The sequence below is a fragment of the Sebastes umbrosus genome, chromosome 19 (genome assembly GCF_015220745.1).
Source record: "Sebastes umbrosus isolate fSebUmb1 chromosome 19, fSebUmb1.pri, whole genome shotgun sequence".
Lineage (NCBI taxonomy): Eukaryota > Metazoa > Chordata > Actinopteri > Perciformes > Sebastidae > Sebastes > Sebastes umbrosus.
The window spans coordinates 10,116,903-10,140,343 of record NC_051287.1 but is presented as its reverse complement, the minus strand read 5'-3'; the positions used below and the strand labels follow the sequence as shown (position 1 = coordinate 10,140,343).

Genomic DNA, 23,441 nt, shown 5'->3' with positions numbered 1-23,441 from the left:
AGATCATGTCAAGAAAACACGATACCTTCTTTTAACAACAGTTTGTTACCACAGCATACATTCATAATGCTTAATGGTAAATAAGTAACATAGAGGAAGTAAAAGAGGAAAAGACACATACATTCTGTAATTGACAGTTTATTGCTACTTTTCTACATCACTCCAATCAAATGTCCTGTTAGTTACATCAGCAATCAGCTTATAATGCTACATTGTTATTACCTTTCTTGTCAATAGTCTCATATTTGTTTATTAAGTAGGCCAGTAAGGATGAACACAGATTACCCTGTTATTCTGTTTTTGTCTTTTGTCCACTAGAGGGCCACCAAGGGTTGAAAATCTTGGTTAACAGGAAGGGCCAGCAGGTTAATGTGGGGGATCAATCAATGTCCCTCCCCGTCATATCCTTAATGTTGGGATATTATTATTATTTTTTCAAAAAGAACAAAAAGAATATGATTTTTAAAAAGACAATGTGTCTGAATTTGCAATTTGGTTGGTTAATGCAATAGATATTTGTCTTTTGATATCACAATGATGAATTAAAGATTCTCTATGTGATGATTAAAGGTGCATTATATGATATTCAGAGCAATAATATAGCAGCAAACAACTATTTTCTATGTAAAGATATAGAGGAGTAATGTCTACCTGAGCAGAGAATGAAGTCACTCTCCCTCTGTGTGTGTTGTAATCCGAGCTAGTCGGGCCATTAGCGCTAAAGATCCAAAAAGATCCACAGGGACTTTTCACTGACTTCCAAAAAGTATTTTGTTGCTTTATGTTGCTACAGATAGCTGCATGTTCATAATATCCAGCGTTAGACTTTAATACTCTTGTGAAACATAAACATGTTGTTCATGCCACACCATGGCTCTGTCCAGAGAGACAAATCTTTGTTTTTTAGAAGACAGAAAACATCTCAAAATAACATGTTCTTACAATGTCAATACATTATAAACTGGTCATTATTGGATGTGTTTCAGTTATGCTTTTACTCTTTCTATAGATATTACATGTACAACTTTGGCAACTGGAGATTTTACTTCAGTCACAATGTTATTTTTTGTATTTTGTTGGCTGGTATTACATATTTAATACATAATCACAAGCAAAACAAGTTTCTTTGCACAGAAACGTGGAACAAAGATGGCACCTCGGACGCGTCTAGTATCTCAGAAATATTTGCAAAAGTACACTGTAACTCACACCGCTGATAAGTTTTGGATTTGACTGCTTTCAGGCACATTATTGTTAAATAATGTTAATATTTAACAGATTAGGAAACAGATGATGAACTTAGCACACCCAGTTTGCCCATGCAGGTGCTCGAAACATTAGTATGACATAACTATTATGATGTAATCGGTAACTGTCTTATTTGCAAGAACAGTGTGTAATCTCCTTTTCTTTAAAAACAAGTTGAATCTCCCACTCTTAGGACTGGTAACCTTTGACCCTCTGTGAGCACAAACATGTACAGTCTGCATTACAGTATAGTGTGCTAACAAGGTGTGTCTTGTTGGTAGGATACACCAGGACCAGGCAGGGGCAGTGTTGGTCAAGATGCTCTGTTGGAGACCGGAAGTGTAGACTTCTGCAAGAGCCCTGCAAGAAACAACGTCATGTGTTATTTTTTTTTAATAGAGACTGCAACAGCTGGGGTTTGATTCAATGCTATAGGCAAGACAAGGCAGCTTTATTTGTATAGCACATTTCAGAAACAGGGCAATTCAAAGTGCTTTACATAAACATTCAAGAACATTGCGACAAAGTGCAAAAGAACATTAAGACATAATTAAAACAGTTATAAAAACATAAAAACATTAAAGATTAGAAAATAAAAACAAGCTAAAAATAAAAGCTGGGATCGAGGCTAGAATAGAATATAACACCAAGAGTAAAAAGCTCTACTGAAGTATGAGATCATTATCTGGTTTAAGAAAAGGCAGCAGCAAACAGGAAAGTTTTAAGCTTTGATTTAAAAGAACTCAGAGTTGGAGTTGGTCCTGCAGGTTTCTGGGAGCTTGTTCCAGATATTTGGTGCATAAAAACTGAAAGCTGCTTCTTCTGTATGTTTAGTTCTGACTCTGGGGGACACAAAGCAGACCTGATCCAGATGACCTGAGAGGTCTGGATGGTTCATAACATAGCAGAAGATCAGAAATGTATGGCTAAGTAGTTATTAGGTATTTTAGTGTATTTTAGTAAATGTCTAAATAACATGAACACAATTCAACCCAACAGCCTACAAAGAGCCAAATGCTCACCTATCTTTAAAAAAAAAAAAATGACCATATCAGCAAAAGCTTCATAATGGCATGGTTTAGTATAGTCATTGTTTAGATAGATTAAAGATAGATAGAGATTAGACAGATTAGACATCAGTGTGCATGTGCTCGCCCATGTGTGTGCCCATGTGTGTGGGCAGGCGGTGCAGCAGGCGGTGCAACAGCAGCCGTTCCAGGGGAGTGTCATAACGGGGAGTGTCCCGGGCCAGTAGCACAAACAGCGGACTCGACGCCTCTCTGCTCCCGCTGCAGCTCCAAGCGCCCACCGGTCTACTACACCTACACCTTCCTTCCTTCCGTCAGCGATCACAACCTATTCAGGTACGTCCATAAAACCCCCTCTCTCTTCTATCAAACAATACAGCCTGTACAGCACAGATTTTAATTTGACTGCGTTAATTAGGGCAACAATGAAATGAACCGTTGCTTTTCCACGCAGGCAGACTGGAACAAAGGTTTTATTCTAGTGTAAATAGTGAAATGCTTGGTTTCTCTCTGCATTTTTAAAATGGTTTACTTTGTTATTTCTGTCTAGCTCATTCAAAGAAAGTGTAAACCTTGATTTTATTGTGCAGCTGCACAGCCATATATGGACAGGCAGTGGAAACCCTGGATGATGACTAAAAAATAAATGCTGTGTGGTTCCACTTAAAATCTCCACAGGTCTGGCAACCACTCTTCCTGTACAGTTTAAAGTGCCTCCAGGCTGTCATGATGTAATACCAAACCTAAAGCAACATTTAAAGCTGGGGTAGGCAAGTTGGAGGAAATGTGATTACGAAAAAAGTTATTTTTATAAAATGTTCAGTAGTGCGTGAGACAGGTAATCTTAAAAAAAAAATAATGTGCTCTGTGTCCTCTGGTGCTCCTAATGACATCTGCAAGATTTCACAGACCGGAGGAAAACAACCAATCAGAGCCGAGCTGGAGCCTTGCCGTCTATAAGCAGCTGTCAGTCACTCGCGAACTCCGATGAAACGGTCAAACTAGGCAGCGCTGATCAAATATGAATCAATATTCTGTTACTGTAATGCCTATTTCTCGACAAAACATCTTGAAGTGTACTGTTTAGCTGTAAAATGAGAATGTTTGTGACTCGGCCGCCATGTTGAGATAAGTTGAGGAAATATCAAGCACCGCCCACCAGCCGCAGCAAACTCTCTCATTTTACAGCTAAACAGTACACTACAAGATGTTTGTGAAAGCATTTTACGTGAGAAATAGGCATTACAGTAACAGAATATTCATTATTATTTGATCAGCGCTGCCTAGTTTGACCGTTTAATTGGAGTTTGCGATTGATTAATAGTGGCGGAACGAACAGCCAATAGGAACGCTCTCTTTCTGAAATGACCTGTGATTTGCTTAAGTCTTCCATCACGGGCTAGATTCTTTTAAAGCCTGAAAAAAGAGCCATGAGGAGGTGCAGAAGTATAGTCTTCTCTCAGAGCACTTGAATTACAATAAGCTGAAAGGTTATTATGGGATTTTTGCTCAATGATGCCAAAAATATTCTGCCTACTGCCACTTTTACATTCAGTGTTTTGCTGCATTACAGTAAAACAGTCAAGTGATTTGTTTTTAGCATCTCAGTTAAAAACTGTGAGATTTCCCCCAGCAGCTGTTAATATGCTCATCTCTATTTAAGGACATCTCTGGTTGCCATAGGAACACACAACCAAATATTAGAAGTGTTCGGTGAGGAAGTTAGTCACAACATCCTGTGTGTGGTTGTAAGTTACAGCAGCCGTGACGTGAGTACGCCAGACAGTGCTGTGTATATGTCTGTCTGTGCGTGTGTGAATATAGAGATGTAGACATAGATATAGACCTTTGTTAGCCAATCAGAAAGCGCTGTGTCAGATCCGCACTCAGCTGTCAGACGGACAGAGATTATGGTAGGCCTGAACCCACCGACTGTACTACACCCCACATAGGATTTAGATATAAGCCTCAAACAACTGTGTGCATGCTTTCTGTCCAAGAGGACAGGACAGCTGAACTGCTGTGGATGTTTGTATGTGAACATATTCTGCATATTTAAGTCTTAAAAAATACCTTTTCTATGCTCGAAATAATGTAGAAAAACACAGACATAGTGTCTGAGATGTCACCAAAAAGGTTCAAAGGGGACATTTTGAACTTTGGGATCCAGCTTGCCAGAAAATCCAAATTTAGGAGGATGTCCTCACACGGAAAATGACAGCATCGGTCTTTAAACTATACATAAGTTATACTTTTCTTGACACGCAGCCTCTTGCGGGTTTTGTTGTCATGCAATGACTGTCCTCCGTGTCCTCTCTCAGTAGCAAAAGTGGAGGTGGCGTGACAAAAAAAAAGTGTAAGGGAGGAGGTTGGGTGGGTGGTTTGGTTGACACACCTAGTAAACACTGATTTGGTGATTTGCAGGTCACAAGATGTGTGGTTTAAAATGGGGCTGTCTAGTAGGCTACCTATAACCGTTGTTCCAGCTTTTAAATCACTGTAATTCAGTGTAAAAAAACGTCCTAACTACATATTGAAATATAGCATATGAAAAACAGGCTTGGCTTGGTTTATTCTAACAATGAAAGCAGTCTTTCCCTACTCAGGTGACTAAACTTAACCAGACCTTAATCATCGGGGTGGCAGATGAGAAAACACTCACTTGAGTCATGTTTTGGACAGTTACATGGGTCATTGTTGGGCGTGGCATTCACAAAAGACCTCGAACATACCCTTCTTTAAGCCTTAATATCTTCTACATGAAACTGCAACTGCCAAAAATCTCCATCAAAACACACATTGGAAGAGATGGAGTTAGCAACCGAGACTATAAATTATTGTAGAAAATATTTACAGACGCTGTATTTCAGGAGAAAAGTTTGTGTTTTCCCATTGACTTCAATGTTTTTCCAGTCGAGCTAGAAAAAAGGCCACACCCTTCACTCAAAACACACATGGTGTCTTCTAGCTGCTTTGCCTTTAGGGCAGGGCAATCGTTTTGAAACTCTGTATCGCTATGTTAATTGTGACACTTTGCGATATTGATATATATCACATTATCTGCAGGAATTAAAGGAACAGCGTGTAACATTTCGGGGGCTCTGTCAGCAGAAATGGAATATAATATTCATAACTAGGTTTTCATTAGTGTATAATCTAATATATAATAATAAAGGGAGGAGCGAGCGGAGGGGTACTCTGCTGGTTGCAATCTGCAACCACACCACCAGATAACACTAAATCCTACACACTGTCCCTTTAAAAAAGAATATGTCTTCGCATATTGCATTCTCAATATCAATCAAACGAGATGCTATTTTGTTAGAGATATGAGTTTATATGCTTGATATGATTAATTCAACCACAGAGCTGGTTTCAGAGAGATTGTTCCTGAACTCTCATATCCTTTAATAACCATCCATATATCAGGGCGGTTATTTACAAAGTCATAAACAGACATTGGGATTGTCTTTGTCTTTCACTGTGTAAACAGATGAAAAGGAAGCAGAAAGGGCTATTAAAGAGTGTTGAGTTTGTGCAGAGTGTTATCTTTCCTGAGCAAGCTGGAGGACAGCTGCACGGCCCTCGAGAAGCTGAGAGTGGCATGTGTGGAGAAAATGAGTCATCAAGAAGAAGGAGGTTTTTTTTTGGGAGAAAGTCAGCACAGAAACTCAGATTTCACAGATAAAACTATTAAGTGCTGGTTTGTTTGCTGTTTGCAGTGGGACACCAGCAGACAAATCACAAGGGCTTCATAATACTCTTCTATCATATGACTCCACTGTTGCTATCTGCACAGCGGATCAAGTTTTCACTCAGGCCTCAAGGGAAGGCAGACACAAAGGAGAGGCTGGTAAATATGGGGGAGGGGAGGTTGGAATGACCGACTCACTCCGTGTTTCTTTGACGGGGGGCAAAGAGCCTGCAGTGAGGGGGCAGCAACGACGAATACCTCCAGCGCTGCAGAGGTGTGGCCTGCAGACAACATATGTTTTTCCCAGCAGAAGAAGCACTAACCAATAGTCATGTGACCTGTTCTATTTAAGCTCGTAGCTGTGTGTGTGTGTGTGCGTTGAGTCAAACAGACTACCCCTGCCTGAGTCACTTTATCCAACCTCGAATATTTTAAGCGGGGGTAGATAGATTGTTTTTGCCATTATTGGGCAAAAATGCCATAATAACCTTTCAGCATATTGTAATTCAAGTGTTCTGAGAGAAAACTAGACTTCTGCACCTCGTCATGGCTCTGTTTTCAGGCTTTAGAAAATCTAGCCCATGACGGGAGACTTTGGCCAGTCATTTCAGAGAGAGAGCGTTCTTATTGGCTGTTCATTCAACGGAGGCAGCTGTCAATCACTCACAAACTCCAATCAAACGATCAAACAAGGCAGTGCTGATCAAATATTAATCAATTTTCTGTTACTGTAATGTCTGTTTCTCTCCTCTAATGTTTTCAGAAACATCTTGTAGTGTACTGTTTAGCTGTAAAACGAGAGAGTTTGCTCCGGCTGGTGGGCGGAGCTTGGTATTTCCTCAGCAGATCTCAACATGCTAGGGCACAAACTTTCTAATTTTACAGCTAAAAAGTACACTGCAAAATGTTTCTGAAAACATTTTACTTGAGAAATAGGCATTACAGTAACAGAATATTGATTCATATTTGACTAGCGCTGCCGAGTTTGACCATTTGGTTGGAGTTTGCGAGTGATTGACAGCTGCTCAGAGACGGCAAGGCTCCAGCTCGGCTCTGATTGGTTGTTTTCCTCCGGTCTGTGAAATCTTGCAGATGCCATTAGGAGCACCGGAGGACACAGAGGCACATGATTTTTTTTTCAGATTACCTGTCTCATGCACTACTGTCAGGATATAGCGACTGTTTTATATATAAATAACTTTTTTTTAATCATATTAGCTCTATTCTTACCTCCTGTTGCTTTAATGGTTAATGTCTGTTTGGCTGCTGCCGTTCATTCAATAAAACTTTGCACAAAAATATTCTAGTTTGTAAAAAAAACGTGATATCATTCTCTAACCTGCTCCTGTTAAGAGGTTTTTTTTGTTATCTACCTTTTGTCACAGTTGTTATCACATTTTTTAAATACCGGCTTTGATTTGTCAAAGTGCGAGGTGAATTGGATGCCGCGTGTCCCCTCTGATGTTTGCTTTATTAAGTCGCAGACGGTACGAGTGCGTAACTGTGGGAGAAAGCAGCTTTGATGTGCAGAGACAGACGGAACATTTCTCTCCATCAGAGTGGAAGATCACAGTCAAAGGCAGTCATATTTATTTAGTGCCACAGAAACAATAAGAAGAGATATTTTCAATGGGTGAGATGTTTCAGAGTAAAGGTATTTGACTGCTGTTGGATGAAAAAGACTTCTTGAACAAGTCAACTTTTCAGGATTTAAAAAAAATGAAGCAGCTCTGTTTTCAGAGAGCTACGTACGCTGTATGTTTTTGAACGTTTATCTTGGGGATTGAATGAGTTACGCTGGTACTTTTGTCATGAAACTTACACTAGAAGCGATAATGTAAAACTTTACTTCAGGTAGTTCCAAAGAGAAAACTGAAGTGACAAGTTTTCCTGTACTGTATGTTTGCATTTTAGGCATTAATAATATGCCCTATGTTACCTTCAAATTCAAATTAAAGTTCTCTGCTGTACATCCGTCTCTGCGTTAATGAGGATCCCTGTGCTCAGCTGACATCTCTGCATGCAAGCAGTTTTCATATTGTTGGGTGTGTCAGCTGAAGTTAATGAATGGCTGGAGAAGTTACTGATTTATCACCAGTTGTTGGGAACACGAAGTTATTGTATTCTCTCACCGCGGTTGATTTAAATAGTTCCCCAGATATTGAAGAAGTAGCAGATTAGAGGAGGCGATAGCTTCCTCATCAGTATAGCTATTCAATCCATTTCCTATTTCCCTTGCTTTCAGTCTTTATGCTAAATTATGCTAATCGCTTCCTGGCTCCAGCTCCAGAACTGAGAGTTCTCATCTAACTCTAAATCTTGAGCTGTTAACACGAATAACATGAATCAATTCCACACTATTAAAGACAATGTATAGTATATCACTCTACCTATATACATTAAACATCCTACGATTGCATACTTCACCATTAAAGGTGCTCTATGTGATATCCAGAGCATTAATATAGCATCAAACATCTACTATCTATGTAAAGATATAGAGTTAGAGTAGAGATATAATAATGTCTACCTGAGCAAAGAGTTAAGTCACTCACCCTCTGTGTGTGTTGTAATCCGAGTTTCTCTGTGCTTTGTTGACATAGCCGGGCCGGCCGCGCATGCCTTCTAGTGCATGTTAGCGTGCCTGACTGGCTAGCTCACAGCCGCCGCTCTGTACTGCTCTCATACAGCGGTTACAGCTGATAACGCCGTCACGTAAGCGTAGTAAACACTGTAAGCTCGGTCAGCAGCGTTGCCTTTGTTTTCACTGTTAGCACCGTAAGCTACGAGCCCCCGGATCAGCCGTCGACATGTTGAGGCGATAGATATTCATCCAATCTCGCATTTAGCACCTTTAAACCAGAGAATCCACATCCACAACTGTTTCTTAGTCACTGTTGTTATGAAATGACAATAAAAATACAATACTCTACAGCATATGAGACTCTCTCTCCTTAGACAGTATTCAAAGTTTCCATATTTGATAATTTCCATGTCTCAAAATATGAGCGCTCAGTGTTCCCTTGTCAGTGTAAACCTATTTCCCTTTAAACTTTTATTTATGTATTGGTATCTTTGTTTTCAGGCTTGACAAAATAGGGATCACACATTTATAATACACGCCTGAGGCTTAGTTAAACCTTCCTGTGTGGCCATAGAGGCAGCAGATTTGCTGTCTGACTTTTGCAGCATTCAAGCTTATCTAGACTGGAAACTCCACTAGACTACTTTTGAGCCACTGTAGGGAAATTCAGCTTTCCACGTCCTCCGTCAAGCTATAATGATCCCAGAGGAATCGCCCAGCAGCCTCAGACAGTTTCTCTTTGTCTGGCCAAACTTGGACGCAGGCTCTGCCATGTCATGGAAGTTCAGACGGTGCATGACCTTGTATGACTCCAGGGTACCCAGCTGTTTACACTCTGTCCATTTCATGTGAAGTCTAATGGAGCTGTAAATGGGTTAGGTCCATATATAGTCCAACACCTGAATATATCTGTATCTTTTCCTCACCGAGGCAAGACAAATATCCAAATAATTAATTTAAGAGAACTCCACCAGCCAGCCAGCCATGTCTCGACATGTTCCTCATTAAAAAAATCAGAAAGGTCGACTGTGAAAATGATTCTCTCCAAAATTATCCACTTATTTCCATGCTGAAACATTCCATAACTACAAAATACTGCTCAGTGAGTTGCTGTTACGTAAGAGGAGAGCAGCAATGGGGTAAAAAGGAACCCCACATTCGTCGGCCTGGTTACATGAATTCCGAGCCACGTCCCTCTTCCAAGGTCAGGAGCAGATTCCTGCCATGTTTGTGGGCAGACGGCCGCCTAGAAGAATGGGCGACTCTTGCTCCAGTGTGGATGGTTAGTCATGCAAATTGAGAGGCAGCTGGTCCAAGCTGCATTCCTGTGGAAAAACTGGATTCTGTGTTCATTCTGAACTACATGACCTCCGGTTTTTAGACTTTTTTGGTAATACCCGAACCTGAGCTTCATTAACAGCTCTTTACGGTTAAGAAAATCAAGGGTTTGAACGTCTTAAAAGCACGTCATCATTTAAATAAATGAGTAAACTAAAGAAGAAATGCACCATGTAAGCTCACAGAGGGCCCTTTTCAGAGATGTCAGGTTCCAAATAGAGAACACTGCTTTACTTCAGAGAAAGTGTTTACGCTCTCTCTGCAGTGTTTCCTGTGCGAGCGAGCAATTAACACGCGGTGTGGAGTCAGTATTGAGTCAGAGTCTGCTGCAAAATCTCAGAAGACACATCTGTTCACTTTTGCATATTTTATGAAGACGATTGCTTCCTGGCGTAGGCTGTGCTATCTCACATTGCAAACATTTAAGTCTAACCACAAAACAGTTGCCAGGTGGAAGAGGTATTTAGATTAGGGCTGTCAAAGTTAACACGATTAACGCAAATTTCATCATATTAAACTAAAAACCTAAGGACTCCATTGGTACCAACCATGTCATACTGGCTTGTCGGGAAGGAGGTTAAATAACGCTCCAAACTTGTGCTTAATTTTGAGTTTGGGGCAAATCAGCCCACTGACACACTGACAGCTGTTGTTGTCTGTTGGGTTTGAGTTTGCCATGTTATGATTTGAGCATATTGTTTTATGCTAAATGCAGTACCTGTGAGGGTTTCTGGACAATATTTGTCATTGTTTTGTGTTGTTATGGATTTCCAATAATAAATATATACATACATTTGCATAAAGCAAGCATGTTTGCCCATTCCCATGTTGATAAGAATATTAAATACCTGCCAGATCTCTCTTTAAGGTACATTTTGAACAGATAAAAAATGTGTGATTAATTTCGATTAAATATTTTAATCGATTGACAGCCCGAATTGAATACATTTCCTTCTTAATACAACATTTGCTTAGCCAACTTCTGGGAGAATTTGAAACTTACATTGCTTACATCCATGTCTGCTTGCTATGATGAAATGATGTAAGTCCAATATTCACTCTCTTTTAGCTCTGTTTTTGGGCTCCACCAACCAAGTATTAAAAGGAAGCATCAAAAGTAAAAGCACTCATTATGACAAAATAATGTGTTATATATGAGTGTTTTTTCATCATTTTAATGGTCTAGCTGGTCAGAAGGTGCTGATTTTAACTACTTTATATACAGTTGGGTGGTTTAATCTACAATAATACATAATATTTTATAAGATCGTAAATTTAGTATGCTTTAAGATAGACATTGGAAACATGTTCAAACCAACAGAATCAGCTAATTAAACTGTTGTTTTGCAAACACTTTCCAGACGCCCATAACAAAGATATTAACAGGATGCTCAACTCCCATCTTAAAAATCTCAAACATCCACCCGTGCTACTGAGAGCCCAGCGGGTTGTAATCCAATGCAGCACATACAGACACCTACTTTAGACTCTTGATCAGGCGCCATGTCTTCTAAACGCTCTCAGATATGGCTGAAGTGTATGGTATGTGTGTGCATGAATGTTTGGGTGTGAGTGCTTGTGATTGAACCAATGTCTGACTGCTGATGTGTCCATTAGAGCTGTACTATATGAGGCCATGTACTGTGATCATAGAGAAATGGGTGACAAATTTAAAGGTCCTATTGATAACATTGATAATATTCAGCCGCTAAATCCCTTCCTGCCATTTATCAATTTTTTCCACACTAACTGACGACCCAGAGATACCACATGATACCAACATTGTTTTACTATTGGCTTACAGGCCTTGTTAGAAGTGGGAACCAAATGTCAGATGTCCTCCACAGAAATAAACAAAACATTTATTTTGGACCCGCCAAATTGTTTTAAATGATTAATTCGCAATAATATTTTTTTCAGGAAAAGCCATACTTTTATTCGGCACCTTTCTAAAGGCTCTGCAAATATATTATTTAAAAAAAAAACATTTGTCGTATATAAAAATGTATAAATAAGACCTTTAAGGAAAAGCCAAAACTAAGATTACATATACTGTGATAGCAGATATTCGCCATATTTCCTAGCCCTAGTATCCAGATATTTGTGGTTGTATGTAAGGCTGCATAATTATAGCCAAAATGCTAATTATTTTGATCAATATTGAGATGACGATTATTTATCACAATCATTCATTGATTTTAGGGAGAAAATATTTTTATTGCACTTTCACATTTAAATAAACCCACACTTCTACATTGTGCTACATTCCTGCTTATGTACAAATCTTTTAATCAAAAGAAAACTTAAAATAAGGTTCTTCTTCACCTGAATTCAGTGCATTTTCCTTTTGCCTGTCGGCTCTCTGTTGAATATTACTCTTCTATTCTGGACTGCAGCCGCAGCATTCAGGAAAGTTTTCCAGAGGCTGTCATTGTAGGGTGCTCGCTAGTGACATGTTTTGGATGAGCTTTTGACATAATATTGTGGGTTCGGACGGGCGGTTAAAAAGTGACAAAGCAGCATTCCCAGTAAGTTATTAATAACTTACAGAAACATTGTGTGCAATAGTCCACTTCTTCCCCTCTCTCTGTCTCTCTATCTCTTAAACACAAACACACCAGCCGTGGTACAGCACAGTTTTCTATGACATGCATTTTGAACATCAATATCACAGTCAATCATGTTCAGTTAAATTTGGGAAGTTAAAATCGTGATCGCGATTAATATTCGATTAATTGTACAGCCGTAGTTGCATGCATAAAGTTATGATATATTGAAGAGCAAACATGTCCAGTTATACAGCAGTCTTTTCCTATGTATAATTATACACAGGGTTCCTTTTGCCAGTTATGACTACGTCTGAGTCGTATGTGCCAGGACTTCCTCTTCCTCCTCACATGAGGAAACACCCTGAGCACAGGGCAGCAGTGACTCAACCTGCTGTACCATTAATATCTAACCATAACCCTAAACTTTATCTTTGTATCCATGGCAACAACTCAGCCTTAAGGGGAGTGGTTTTTCCAGAGCAAACATCTCACAAATAGGGAGTCCCAGTCTCACTTTTTAAAGGTTATTACAAAGCGCCTCGACTCTTATCTCTGCAGTCCGCTGATCCCGAAGCGCAAAACCACAGCTTGTTGCCACGGGAACGCCTGTATGCTTAGGCCTGTAGAGTAGTAAAGCACTAAATCTCAGGTGTGTGTTGATTTCCCTGCAGGCAGGATGGCAGTGCAACATCCAGAGTTCAACCGGGCCGGACAGAAGCCGGGCCTCCAGGTGTGGAGGGTGGAGAGCTTTGACCTGGTGCCCGTCCCCGAGAACCTGTACGGGGGATTCTACACCGGAGACGCCTACCTCATCCTCAACACCATCAAACAACGCTCCGGAAACCTGCAGTACGACCTCCACTTCTGGCTGGGTGAGTGCAGTGAGAGGGACATTATGATGTGTTATTACAGGGAAATATAGGGAATATACAATTTAAAATATGTTTTAAAAAAGGAGGGGACATTAGATTGAATGTTAATTTGCAGCATTTTCCATCCTTTTCTTTTGTAAAATCAAATGAAAATGTGTAAAAAGTTAACTTTAAGTAAATAGGGAATTAACTTAATTATGTTATCCAGCATTTTTTTAAAATGTGCACAAGCTACTTGTGATTCTAAGCAACAAGAGACACAAATTTCTGGATCCATTTTGCTTTTTTATGTGATAATTTGCATGTGACGTGTTAAACCCGGAGGATGAGAAGTGAAAAACATGTAGAAAAGCCTCCTGTCCTTACATTTTTAAATAACAGACGACACTGTACGTTAACAGACAAAGCTGTGTTTACCGCTGCTGTTGCGTTTTATGTTTCTGTTGCATCGTCTCATCCTGCTTACTTAGATCAGCCTCTAACATTGTGACAAGCCTTATTTCCTGGGACAGATGTGCTTTGTGATAGATCTTGAAAGACTTACAGTACAAGGACACAATTTCATAGCTGACATTTTTTTTTCAATGATCTAAAACCTTGTGTGTGTGTTTTTGTTTCAGTACAAGGGGTTTTGTCTAGACCATTTTGCACCAACATTCACCAATTGTCATTGGTCACATTGTCTAGGATTGTCTCTGGACTAATGTTTAGTCCTGTAGATGTGTATTGACAGAATCTCTTACTGTAGGATTTAGCTTAAAGCAAACAGGAAAGCGAGGAAGCTGAGTCGGGTCTTTTTTTATTGATTTCATGTCCTTTTAGTCAGCTTGATTGATCATGGAAACAGCATTTACCAACAAACAGGATCTGATGTAACCCTCCCACATGGTGCTGAACTACTGTGTGTGTGACCAGAAATAGACTAATGTTACATGTATAACTGCGTCCGCTGGGATCTGACCCACTGCTGCTCCCGCATATATCGATCTCCTGACTCAGTGAGTCCGCAGTGAGCGAATTCATCAAACACAAAATGTGTCTCTCTGGGTAGATGTGCAGTATGACTGCTGAGATAAAATAAGGACCAGGATTAATATGGAATACGTCTGTGGTTCCTCTGGTGCAGGTGATTTCTGCACCCAGGATGAGAGAGGCTCGGCGGCAATCTTTACAGTCCAAATGGACGACTTCCTGGGGGGAAAACCCATCCAGTACCGCGAGGTCCAGGGATACGAGTCTAAAACATTTCTTGGCTACTTCAAGTCTGGACTCAAATACATGGTAAGATGTCATGTTTATAGCTGCAAAAAAATCTATATGCAAGGAATAGTATATGTTTTTTTTGCATTTCTTTGCTTTTATTTTGATGCATTTTAAACCTGGGATCAAATATAGGTTATGTTACATGGGAAAGGTGATGTTTACTGACATTTTTAAGGTTATTTTTCATCATATTTTAACGCAAAAACTGCATTTTATCATTCAGTATCTGTAAAAATGTAAGATCCAGTCTGTTATGACACCAGTATTTTGTAAATCAAGTATCTAAATTTGCCAGTCTAATTTAAAAAATCTTTTATTTTTATTTAATTTTGTTGATGTTGGAGCCACTTGTCTTAAAAGGCAGGTATTTTATTTTGAAATGCAACTCTTACCTTTCAGAAAGGAGGCGTGGCGTCTGGGTTCAAGCACGTCGTCACTAACGAGGTGGTCATGCAGCGGCTGCTCCAGGTCAAAGGTCGCCGTTCTGTCCGGGCAACGGAGGTGGCGGTCAACTGGGAGAGCTTCAACCAGGGAGACTGTTTCATTCTGGATCTGGGAGCTGTGAGTCACACGGAGCACCTCAATATTAGAAATACATAATAATATGATGTGATCGTTTGATAGACATATACTACAAGGCCAAAAGTACAGATGTTGCATCTGTTTCGCAACCTGCAGCGACAAGGATTATGGTAAAAGTGGTCTTAATTTGTGTAAAACATAAAATGTTACTGTAGTTCCACTCTATATTCACCTACTTTGCAATGTGCTCTTCTTCCTGCTGTACAGGAGATTTACCAGTGGTGCGGTTCCCAGAGCAACCGCTTCGAGAAGCTGAAGGCTACTCAGGTTGCCAAGGGTATCCGTGACAACGAGCGCAGTGGGAGGGCCCGAGTCTATGTCTGTGATGAGGGCGTAGAGAGGGAGAAGATGATAGAGGTGAGATCAGTGAATTATGAGAACAAATGAAGTCTCAAACCGACTCCTGTGTTAAACCGGCTGCTTCTGTCCTCAGGTGTTGGGCCCTAAACCAGATCTGCCTGAAGGAGCCTCTGATGACATCAAAGCTGATGCTTCAAACAGGAAGATGGCCAAACTCTACAAGGTGAGAGAAGACATGTGGGAACACCCCAGACACAAATCTCTTCTTATAAAGGGCTCATTATTTTCTGTTTCAATTTTTAAAAAAATCTTTTTTATGACAAAAACTACTTAGTGATCCTTTCTAAGTGACGGTGATCTTATTTCAGCAACTCTTCAGTAATTCTCTCCACCTCATGCCTCTAATCAACCTCCCTCTTCCTTTGCTTCTGATGCAGGTGTCCAACGCCAGCGGAGGCATGACCATCGCGCTGGTGGCAGCAGAGAACCCGTTCGCCCAGAGCGCCCTGGAATCCGGCGACTGCTTCATTCTGGACCACGGCTCCGACGGCAAGATCTTCGTCTGGAAAGGTCAGTGCTGCAGGGTGCTGCAGTGGATGTAGCATATTTTGGTGTAGAATTAAATTAAAATACTCATATCACTAATTTTTTTTCTCACTTGATTCAATAATCCTAACCTCAGCTATGTTTTCTCTTTGCTCACAGGCAAAGACGCCAACATGGACGAGCGAAAGGAAGCGATGAAAGCAGCAGACGAGTTCATCAAGAAGATGGGTTACCCCAAACACACTCAGGTCCAGATCCTGCCAGAGATGGGCGAGACGCCGCTCTTCAAGCAGTTCTTCAAAAACTGGCGGGACAGAGATCAGACAGTGGGCATGGGCGTGGCCTACATCGCCAACAGCATCGCCAAGATCGAGAAGGTGGACTTCGACGCATCCACCCTGCACGACTCCCCCGCCATGGCTGCCCAGCACGGCATGGTGGATGACGGCAGCGGAGAGAAACAGGTGAGAGGACGGAGGCTGAACATTTGTACTACCTTGAAGACCTGGGGCCTTTTGGAGGGCACTTTGGGAACTTGCCCGCTTTGCACGATTGATAATTCTATTTTTTTCTTGACAGATCTGGCGTATCGAGGCGTCCGAAAAGGTACCGGTGGATGCGTCCACACATGGACAGTTCTACGGAGGAGACAGCTACATCATCCTTTACAACTACAGCCACGGAGGACGTCGGGGACACATTATCTACATGTGGTGAGAACACGATAAAGCTGAATTAGGCAAGAATCTGTCGTAGAAAAGTATTCCTGTTATAACTCTAAAGTAGAGCGTCATCCAATTATAAGAGCAATGGGCTTTGGGCTTTTTCGGGAGGGAGTCTTAAAGAGACAGGCGCTAAAATGGAGCGTTTCAGACAGAGAGTGAATACAGGTATATTCAGAAAGACAGTGTGCGAAAAAGAAAGTGTTTTTTGAACATTGAAGCATGCAAACATGTTCTAGTAGAAACCCAAAATACAAGTATGAACCTGAAAATGAGCATGATATGTCCCCTTTAAGGGACTAGTATTTTGATATAGTAGATCTCCACTTAATAGTTACTGCTAATAACATTTTGACCTTGATGTTTTTTTTTATTATCAACCTTTACTTTACCTTGAAAAGAGCCCAGTCTGTGCCTGTTGTTCTGTTCAGTGTAATGATGCTTTCAAATGGTCTCCCAGGCAAGGCGCAGACTCCAGTCAGGATGAAATCGGGGCCTGTGCGATCCTCGGCTCCCAGCTGGATGACGAGCTCGGCGGTGGGCCTGTGCAGGTGAAACACATCACTCCTTTAGTGTCTTTGAGTTTTCACAAGCTTACATTCATCTCATCTGTTATTAAAGTCTCTGCTCTCCTCTGGCTTACTCAGCGCAGTCACCTCCTCTCTGACCTTTACGTCCTCTTACTGTTTCTCCTCTCCCTGATGGTTTCCCCGCTGCTGCTTCTGTCTTCCTTGGTTTCCGACCTTTTCTCTGTGTCTTCAGGTTGTTGGTGCTCCTATAACCACTCAGGTATTTCCACACCCCCCTTCCCTGCTCTTCATCCTCACAAAATGACTCATGATTTTGTCCAGAGCCAATGAATATTTTTCATAATCCAGGTAAATGTGAATATCTAACTGTCAGAAAGGGACAGTGGTGACAATATTTTTAATATAACATACACTTAAACTGATTTTTTTAGGCGGCTAAAATATGTTTTGCTGCCGGCCCCGTCCACAGATAGTACATTGCTTTGCTCCTGTGCTGGTACTCTTGTCTGTTTCTCCAAACTTTGGGCGTGCTGACCGCCATCTACTGTAGGTAATTAACCGACTATGGATAAGTACCTCATACAACCCCACTTCAAAACACCCGAACTATCCCTATAATGAACGTGATAATGAGTTAAATCAGATGTAAAGTGAATCAATCTCGGTCAAACACAAACAGGACATTCCGATGTGGATGTTAATGGGAGGTTCCTTCTTCCTCTGTCGCCAACTCTGTCGGCTCCACATAAATAACAGCCCTGTTTCCAAACTCTGCTCTGACCTGATGTTAGAGCAACATCATGGTGATTTAACCGGTCAATGACTGCTGGCTCTGTACTCAAGCGTGTCTCCATTCATTTATTGTGTTCTGCATTCGCACTTCACTTCCCTTTGCATGTACAACCTTCGTGTTCATGTTTTGTGTGTGCTGTGGCACGACTGTGTGTGCGTTCAAGGATAGAGGAAGACTGGAACTTTAGAAGAGACTCACTTGATTTGCCTAGCTCAGACTGCTGAAGCCTCACATTTACTTCAGTTAAACTCTGGAACGTATTCGTACACAGAACGAGCCTTGATTCTTTACGTTCAAGTGTCTGAATCTATCCAGTGTGGAAACATCTGCCGATGTGACACGTTTGTCTTTTCCAGATGTTTCCCCGCTGCTCTCACTGTCAAAGTAGAGAACAGCTGTGTTGCACGATTCTTTACACTAGGGCTTTCCTCAACCAAAGAAATTCTTAGTCGACTAACACTTTTCACTTCTCAGACCGGGAGGTTGCACCACTGGTTAGAAGCTGAAGTGAAGCTCTGTGGAGGTCTGTGATTGGTTGCTGAGTGGAGGATATGCAAACTCTTAGCAACCAAAAGAAGGAATCTGACAATTATTTAACGAGAGATTTAAAGAAAGATAACAAAACTAAAATACAACTTTTGTGCTGTTTTGAGATGAGCAAAACTGTCTGACAAGAAGTTGCGACTGCTGGGAATGTCTGTAGTTTGGAAGTCTACAACTGTGGACAACAATATGTAAACCCATCATTATCCATTTCTCCATCCTCTCAGGATTAACATAATTTGCTGTGATGACTGGTTTAGGAGAAGACCCGACAGCCATAAATATTTATGAGAAAAGCTGCAGACCTAAGAGACTCTAATACTGTGTTAAGACCTAACCTGCGTCATTGCTCTAATTCCACAAACTCTCACCACCTTGTGGCTCAGACAGTGAACACGTGGCTCAGCCTCATGCTGCCATCTTGTGTGTGTAGTCGGGATTGCAGCAGACATGTTTCACATATTGATGCATGTTTCACAAGACACAACAAAGGGTGGATCTGTCTGATGTGATGTGGTTGTGCCACCTCGGGATGATTCACGTTTTCAAAAATGCTCAAGGTATTTTGAAGTACTGTAAAAGCTTATCATCTTGACTTTTGTTGTTTGTCTACCAGGTGAGGGTGGTGCAGGGGAAAGAGCCGGCCCATCTGATGAGTCTGTTTGGAGGACAGCCCATGGTGGTGTACAAGGGAGGAACGTCCAGAGACGGAGGTCAGTCCGCTCCCGCAGACACTCGACTCTTCCAGGTTCGCTCCAACTCTGCAGGACACACCAGAGCTGTGGAGGTAAGAGGACATACATCACATCACTCACTCTCTAACTTTACAACAGACACAGGTGATTTTAAAGGGATAAGACTGGTGATATTCTATATTTTTCTTACTGCTAACAAATCCCATGAAAAGACCAAAACCAACAATGAACTGATCTGTTGGAGTATATCCAAAAGCCTGATACATCTTCTTCCTCTGTGCCATAGAGCTCCATTGTTGTCCAATACACTCATCAATGAGCCACACTGTTGCAGTGGATGACTTGTTCCTTCATTACCATGAACACACACACTGTAGTTTATTTTAACTCAATCCCACATACACCATCCTGCTGCTGGAAATACTCAACCCCATCTCAGGGGAAGGCGTATGAATGACATCATAACTACGATAACATCATAGTTGGGCTTAAAATAAGTACATTAACTAAGTAAAATATATATGTATACAGCGTAACGGAAGTACGGAAAACACGTCACAAATGTCACTAATGCCAATACAAAACATCGTCTCGAACAACGGTGTTCTGGTTGAAAGTCCTGTGTTTGTTGGACCCATCCACCTCCCCTACCGCCCGCCATAAGCAGTCTTTTCTCCCTTTTATTCAACGTCACTAGCTCTGAGTGTAGCATATTCACGCGACTACATGGCGTACAAATGACACGCCAAAAGCAAGAACGGCGTTGTTATTGCCCGTTAAATGCCTTGCGAAATACGTGTCATTCATACGCCTTTTCGTGCGACCAGGCTGAAATACTCACTAGACTAGAGCAAGAAATAGGTATTATTCTACAGCTGAAAATAGTCCACAACAAATACACTTTTTTATCCTGTTTGAGTAACATGTTTGCTAAAAACTACATTGCTCTTTAAATAAATAAATATATATATATGGCATTTTGGAATGCATTCATTTTTTGGTCTTTTCATGGGATTATTTTGACAATAAGAAAAATATAGAATAACACCAGCCTCTCTTGATTCTACAAATTCATCTCACTCCATTGGTCTATTTTTTTTTTTTACCATTACCATATACAGTATGGTCCACAGTAAGGTGTGGTTGCTGCCTAATACAAACCAGCATCACCAAAAAAACCAAACATGTTCTACACATGTTAACTTACAATATCTCCGCGTCCACACAGCTTGACGCAGCGTCATCCAACCTGAACTCCAACGACGCTTTTATTCTGGTGACGCCCGGAGGCTCCTTCCTGTGGGTGGGAGTGGGTGCCAGTGACACAGAGAAGCAGGGAGCCCAGCAGCTGTGTGACATCCTGGGAGTGTCGGCCTCTGAGATGTCTGAGGGAGGAGAGACCGGTGAGGAAACGCCATGAACACTAACAATATCCAATACCAGTCAACGTGTTCCTGTGTCGGCTACAAACTGTAGTCAAGCTGTTTAAAAAAAAACACTTTAATGTGAAGTTAAACAGTTTCCTTTTTGTATCTCAGCTGAAGAAAGTGTATCTGTATTAAAACAAAGGACCCTTCGTTGCATCACGCCTTTAGATGTCATCAGTAATCTTGTGATTTGCTTTCAAAGCTCTTGAAGACGCTGGAGTCTCTGCTAACAATTTCAAATAGAAAACCTCAGGCTAAAACATAACAGAGTCAATATTTTATAAACACCAAGCTTTTAAGGACTGGCCTCGGTTGAGGGCTGCTGGAGACAACAGAAGAGAAATTCAACATTTTATTTCTGTGAGCTTTTGCTAATAGTTTATAACCGTTCCTATTCAAAATCCCGGCAGTATGAAGAAACATGTTGGATTTATCACAGGGAGAGAAATGTGTTAAACAGTATGTTAACGGTAGTTACCTCTTTGACACAAACATTATACAAAGGTATTGAAAATGTTCCAAGGTGATGAAGCCACCCATGTTCTGCATTTATATAATTATATTTTTTAAAGGAATCGATACCAAATGAGTAGCTTCTGAGTATGAAAGTATCAATCCGCCCATCCCCAGTTTAAATATATAAAACTATTATAACTTGGAGTGCGTCCGTCCTCTTCACAGATCAATTCTGGGAGTCTCTGGGAGGAAAGACGGAATACCGCACTTCTACCAGACTCAAGGACAAGATGGACGCACACCCACCCAGACTCTTCGCCTGCTCCAATAAGACTGGAAACTTCATCGTAAGTCTTTGGTTTCAGCTCCCTCTGCTGCTGCTGCTGCACCCCTTTTAAATAATAAATAAATAAATAATAATGTCCCAGTTGCAATCAATACAGCTCCACTAAATCCTTCTCCTCCTCTCAGATTGAGGAGGTGCCCGGGGAGTTGACCCAGGACGACCTCGCCACCGATGATGTCATGATCCTGGACACCTGGGATCAGGTAAAGAAACCAGAGCTTAGACTGCTTTAGATGAGTACAGATTCAGAGCAGCGTTATCGCAATGAAAGGGAACAAGTATGTATAAAAATGTTCCCATTCTTAGGTGTTCGTCTGGATCGGAAATGAAGCCCAAGAGGAGGAGAAGACTGAAGCGATGGTGTCTGGTAAGAACATCTGAGATCTTTAAATGTTGATACAATCCCATTTTGATTCTGCTTGTTTAGCAAATACACATTATTCTGCTGTGCATTTGTGATTCAAGTATCCATGACTACTACTAATCCAAGCCTCTCCCTCGTCTCCCTCAGCGGTCCGTTACATCGAGACAGATCCGGCCAACAGAGATCCCAGGACGCCCATCGTCAAGATCAAGCAGACCTTCGAGCCGCCCACCTTCACCGGCTGGTTCCTGGGCTGGGACCACGAGTACTGGACCAGCGACCCCCTGGAGCGCGCCATGGCTGAACTGGCCCTGTGAGATCTCACTTGATCCTCCATCCCTCCCTCCCTCCCAATCAGCCCTGACCTTTGACCCCTCTGCTCCGCCGCAAGCACTGAGCTCCAATCATAAGACTGTTTTAGCTGCCAATGCGCCCAGAAAACTTTTTTTTACTTTTTGTTGTGTTTGTTGTGAAGGATACAGGTCGATGAAGCGGTGTTTTAATTCACGTTGTGTCAACCAATAGCGATAGAGCTTTAACAGTTACACAGGCTTCCTGTAGGGTTTGCACTAAATGCAGTTTTATTGAAGATAATTTTTCACTTTTATTTTATATGTCGACAAAAAAAACCCGTTCACTAGTGAAATAAAGAGTCCTGGTGTGCCGCAACATCAGAAAACTCACTGCCAAGAAAACACCGCTTATAAAAAAGCAATACAACCGATGCCTTAATATTCTTTCCTCTAGTTTACAGTTGAAAAAAGGTACTGTTCCAGTTTAAGGATGCCTTTATAGATAAGTTTAGATGCCTCTTATGATATTTATTTTTTATTAAATGTCACAGATTCATGCCTAGGAAAGCTTGTGTGATGCTGCAATAGCAAACTTTGAATGGGGAACCAACGCTTTGCTGCTTTACAAACCAATTACGTCTTCTGTGACACTTTCTAAGGTTTCCCTTGTTATAATTTCAATAAAACCAAATAAAACATGTCAAGTGTGTTTATGTCTCTGCTTGTACAAACTCTGACCGGCAACACTGATCTGAAGACACGAACACCGGTCTCCTGGGCGAAAGCCCTGTGTTTTTTCTCTATGCTTCCCGGTTCACAATTATGTGGATTACATACAAAATGATTTCATGCTGACCATCACGAAAAAAATTTGAAATTCGTGTCTATGTACACAAATCACTATATTAAATTTCGTGACTATTTCACAAACTGCTGTGCGACTGAGCTGCCAATTCTCATTTATTACCTCAGTAAACATTGTAAACATGAGTTTATGGTCTCAATCGCTAGTTTCAAGTCTTCTTCAATACAGCATGATGTTCATTTAGTAAATGATGGTCCTATTTAGAGTCAAATAGACCATAAAGCAGGGTATGCTTTAGGGCGGGGCTACCTTGTGATTGACAGGTCGCTACCACGGCGTTGTCCGGTCCGGGAGCTGTCCATGTTTTTGTCTTGGAACTTTAACCCTTTCACAGTGTGTTTTCAGTTCATGAAAGTTAATTATAAACTTTTGAGACACCTGAAAATGTCTTATTCAGCGTTCA

General features: G+C 41.1%; 2 protein-coding genes across 3 annotated transcripts in view; one reads left to right on the top strand and one right to left on the bottom strand.

Annotated features, from left to right (window-relative positions):
* Positions 1-1,070: 1,070 nt before the first annotated feature.
* Positions 1,071-23,441, bottom strand: part of stom (stomatin) — a 36,070-nt gene continuing 13,699 nt past the window's right edge. The window contains exons 9-13 of the transcript XR_005204446.1: positions 20,495-20,672; positions 19,206-19,371; positions 17,119-17,269; positions 14,969-15,135; positions 1,071-1,608 (exon numbers count right to left, since the gene is read on the bottom strand). The gene's annotated coding sequence lies outside the window, so the exon portion shown is untranslated. The remainder of the gene's footprint in view (positions 1,609-14,968; positions 15,136-17,118; positions 17,270-19,205; positions 19,372-20,494; positions 20,673-23,441) is intronic.
* On the top strand, positions 2,448-22,876 carry gsna (gelsolin a). Of its 2 annotated transcripts, XM_037753180.1 has the most exons (17): positions 2,448-2,612; positions 13,113-13,313; positions 14,440-14,594; positions 14,976-15,137; positions 15,366-15,515; positions 15,592-15,681; positions 15,896-16,028; positions 16,164-16,468; positions 16,584-16,717; positions 17,187-17,277; positions 17,489-17,515; positions 19,209-19,379; positions 20,516-20,690; positions 21,396-21,517; positions 21,642-21,719; positions 21,823-21,883; positions 22,028-22,876. In XM_037753180.1, exons 2-17 carry the CDS (start codon positions 13,118-13,120, stop codon positions 22,195-22,197), a joined length of 2,220 nt encoding a protein of 739 aa, XP_037609108.1. In that variant the 5' UTR covers positions 2,448-2,612; positions 13,113-13,117; the 3' UTR covers positions 22,198-22,876. The 2 variants fall into 2 exon arrangements, with proteins under 2 accessions (XP_037609108.1, XP_037609109.1); XM_037753181.1 differs by lacking the exon at positions 17,489-17,515.

Bases quoted from the DNA above. Each gene is read 5' to 3' on its own strand.
- gsna (XM_037753180.1), top strand. From the start codon at position 13,118: ATGGCAGTGCAACATCCAGAGTTCAACCGGGCCGGACAGAAGCCGGGC. The intron at 16,029-16,163 runs GTCAGTGCTGCA...CTTTGCTCACAG, and splicing joins CAAGATCTTCGTCTGGAAAG to GCAAAGACGCCAACATGGAC. The intron at 21,884-22,027 runs GTAAGAACATCT...CGTCTCCCTCAG, and splicing joins GACTGAAGCGATGGTGTCTG to CGGTCCGTTACATCGAGACA.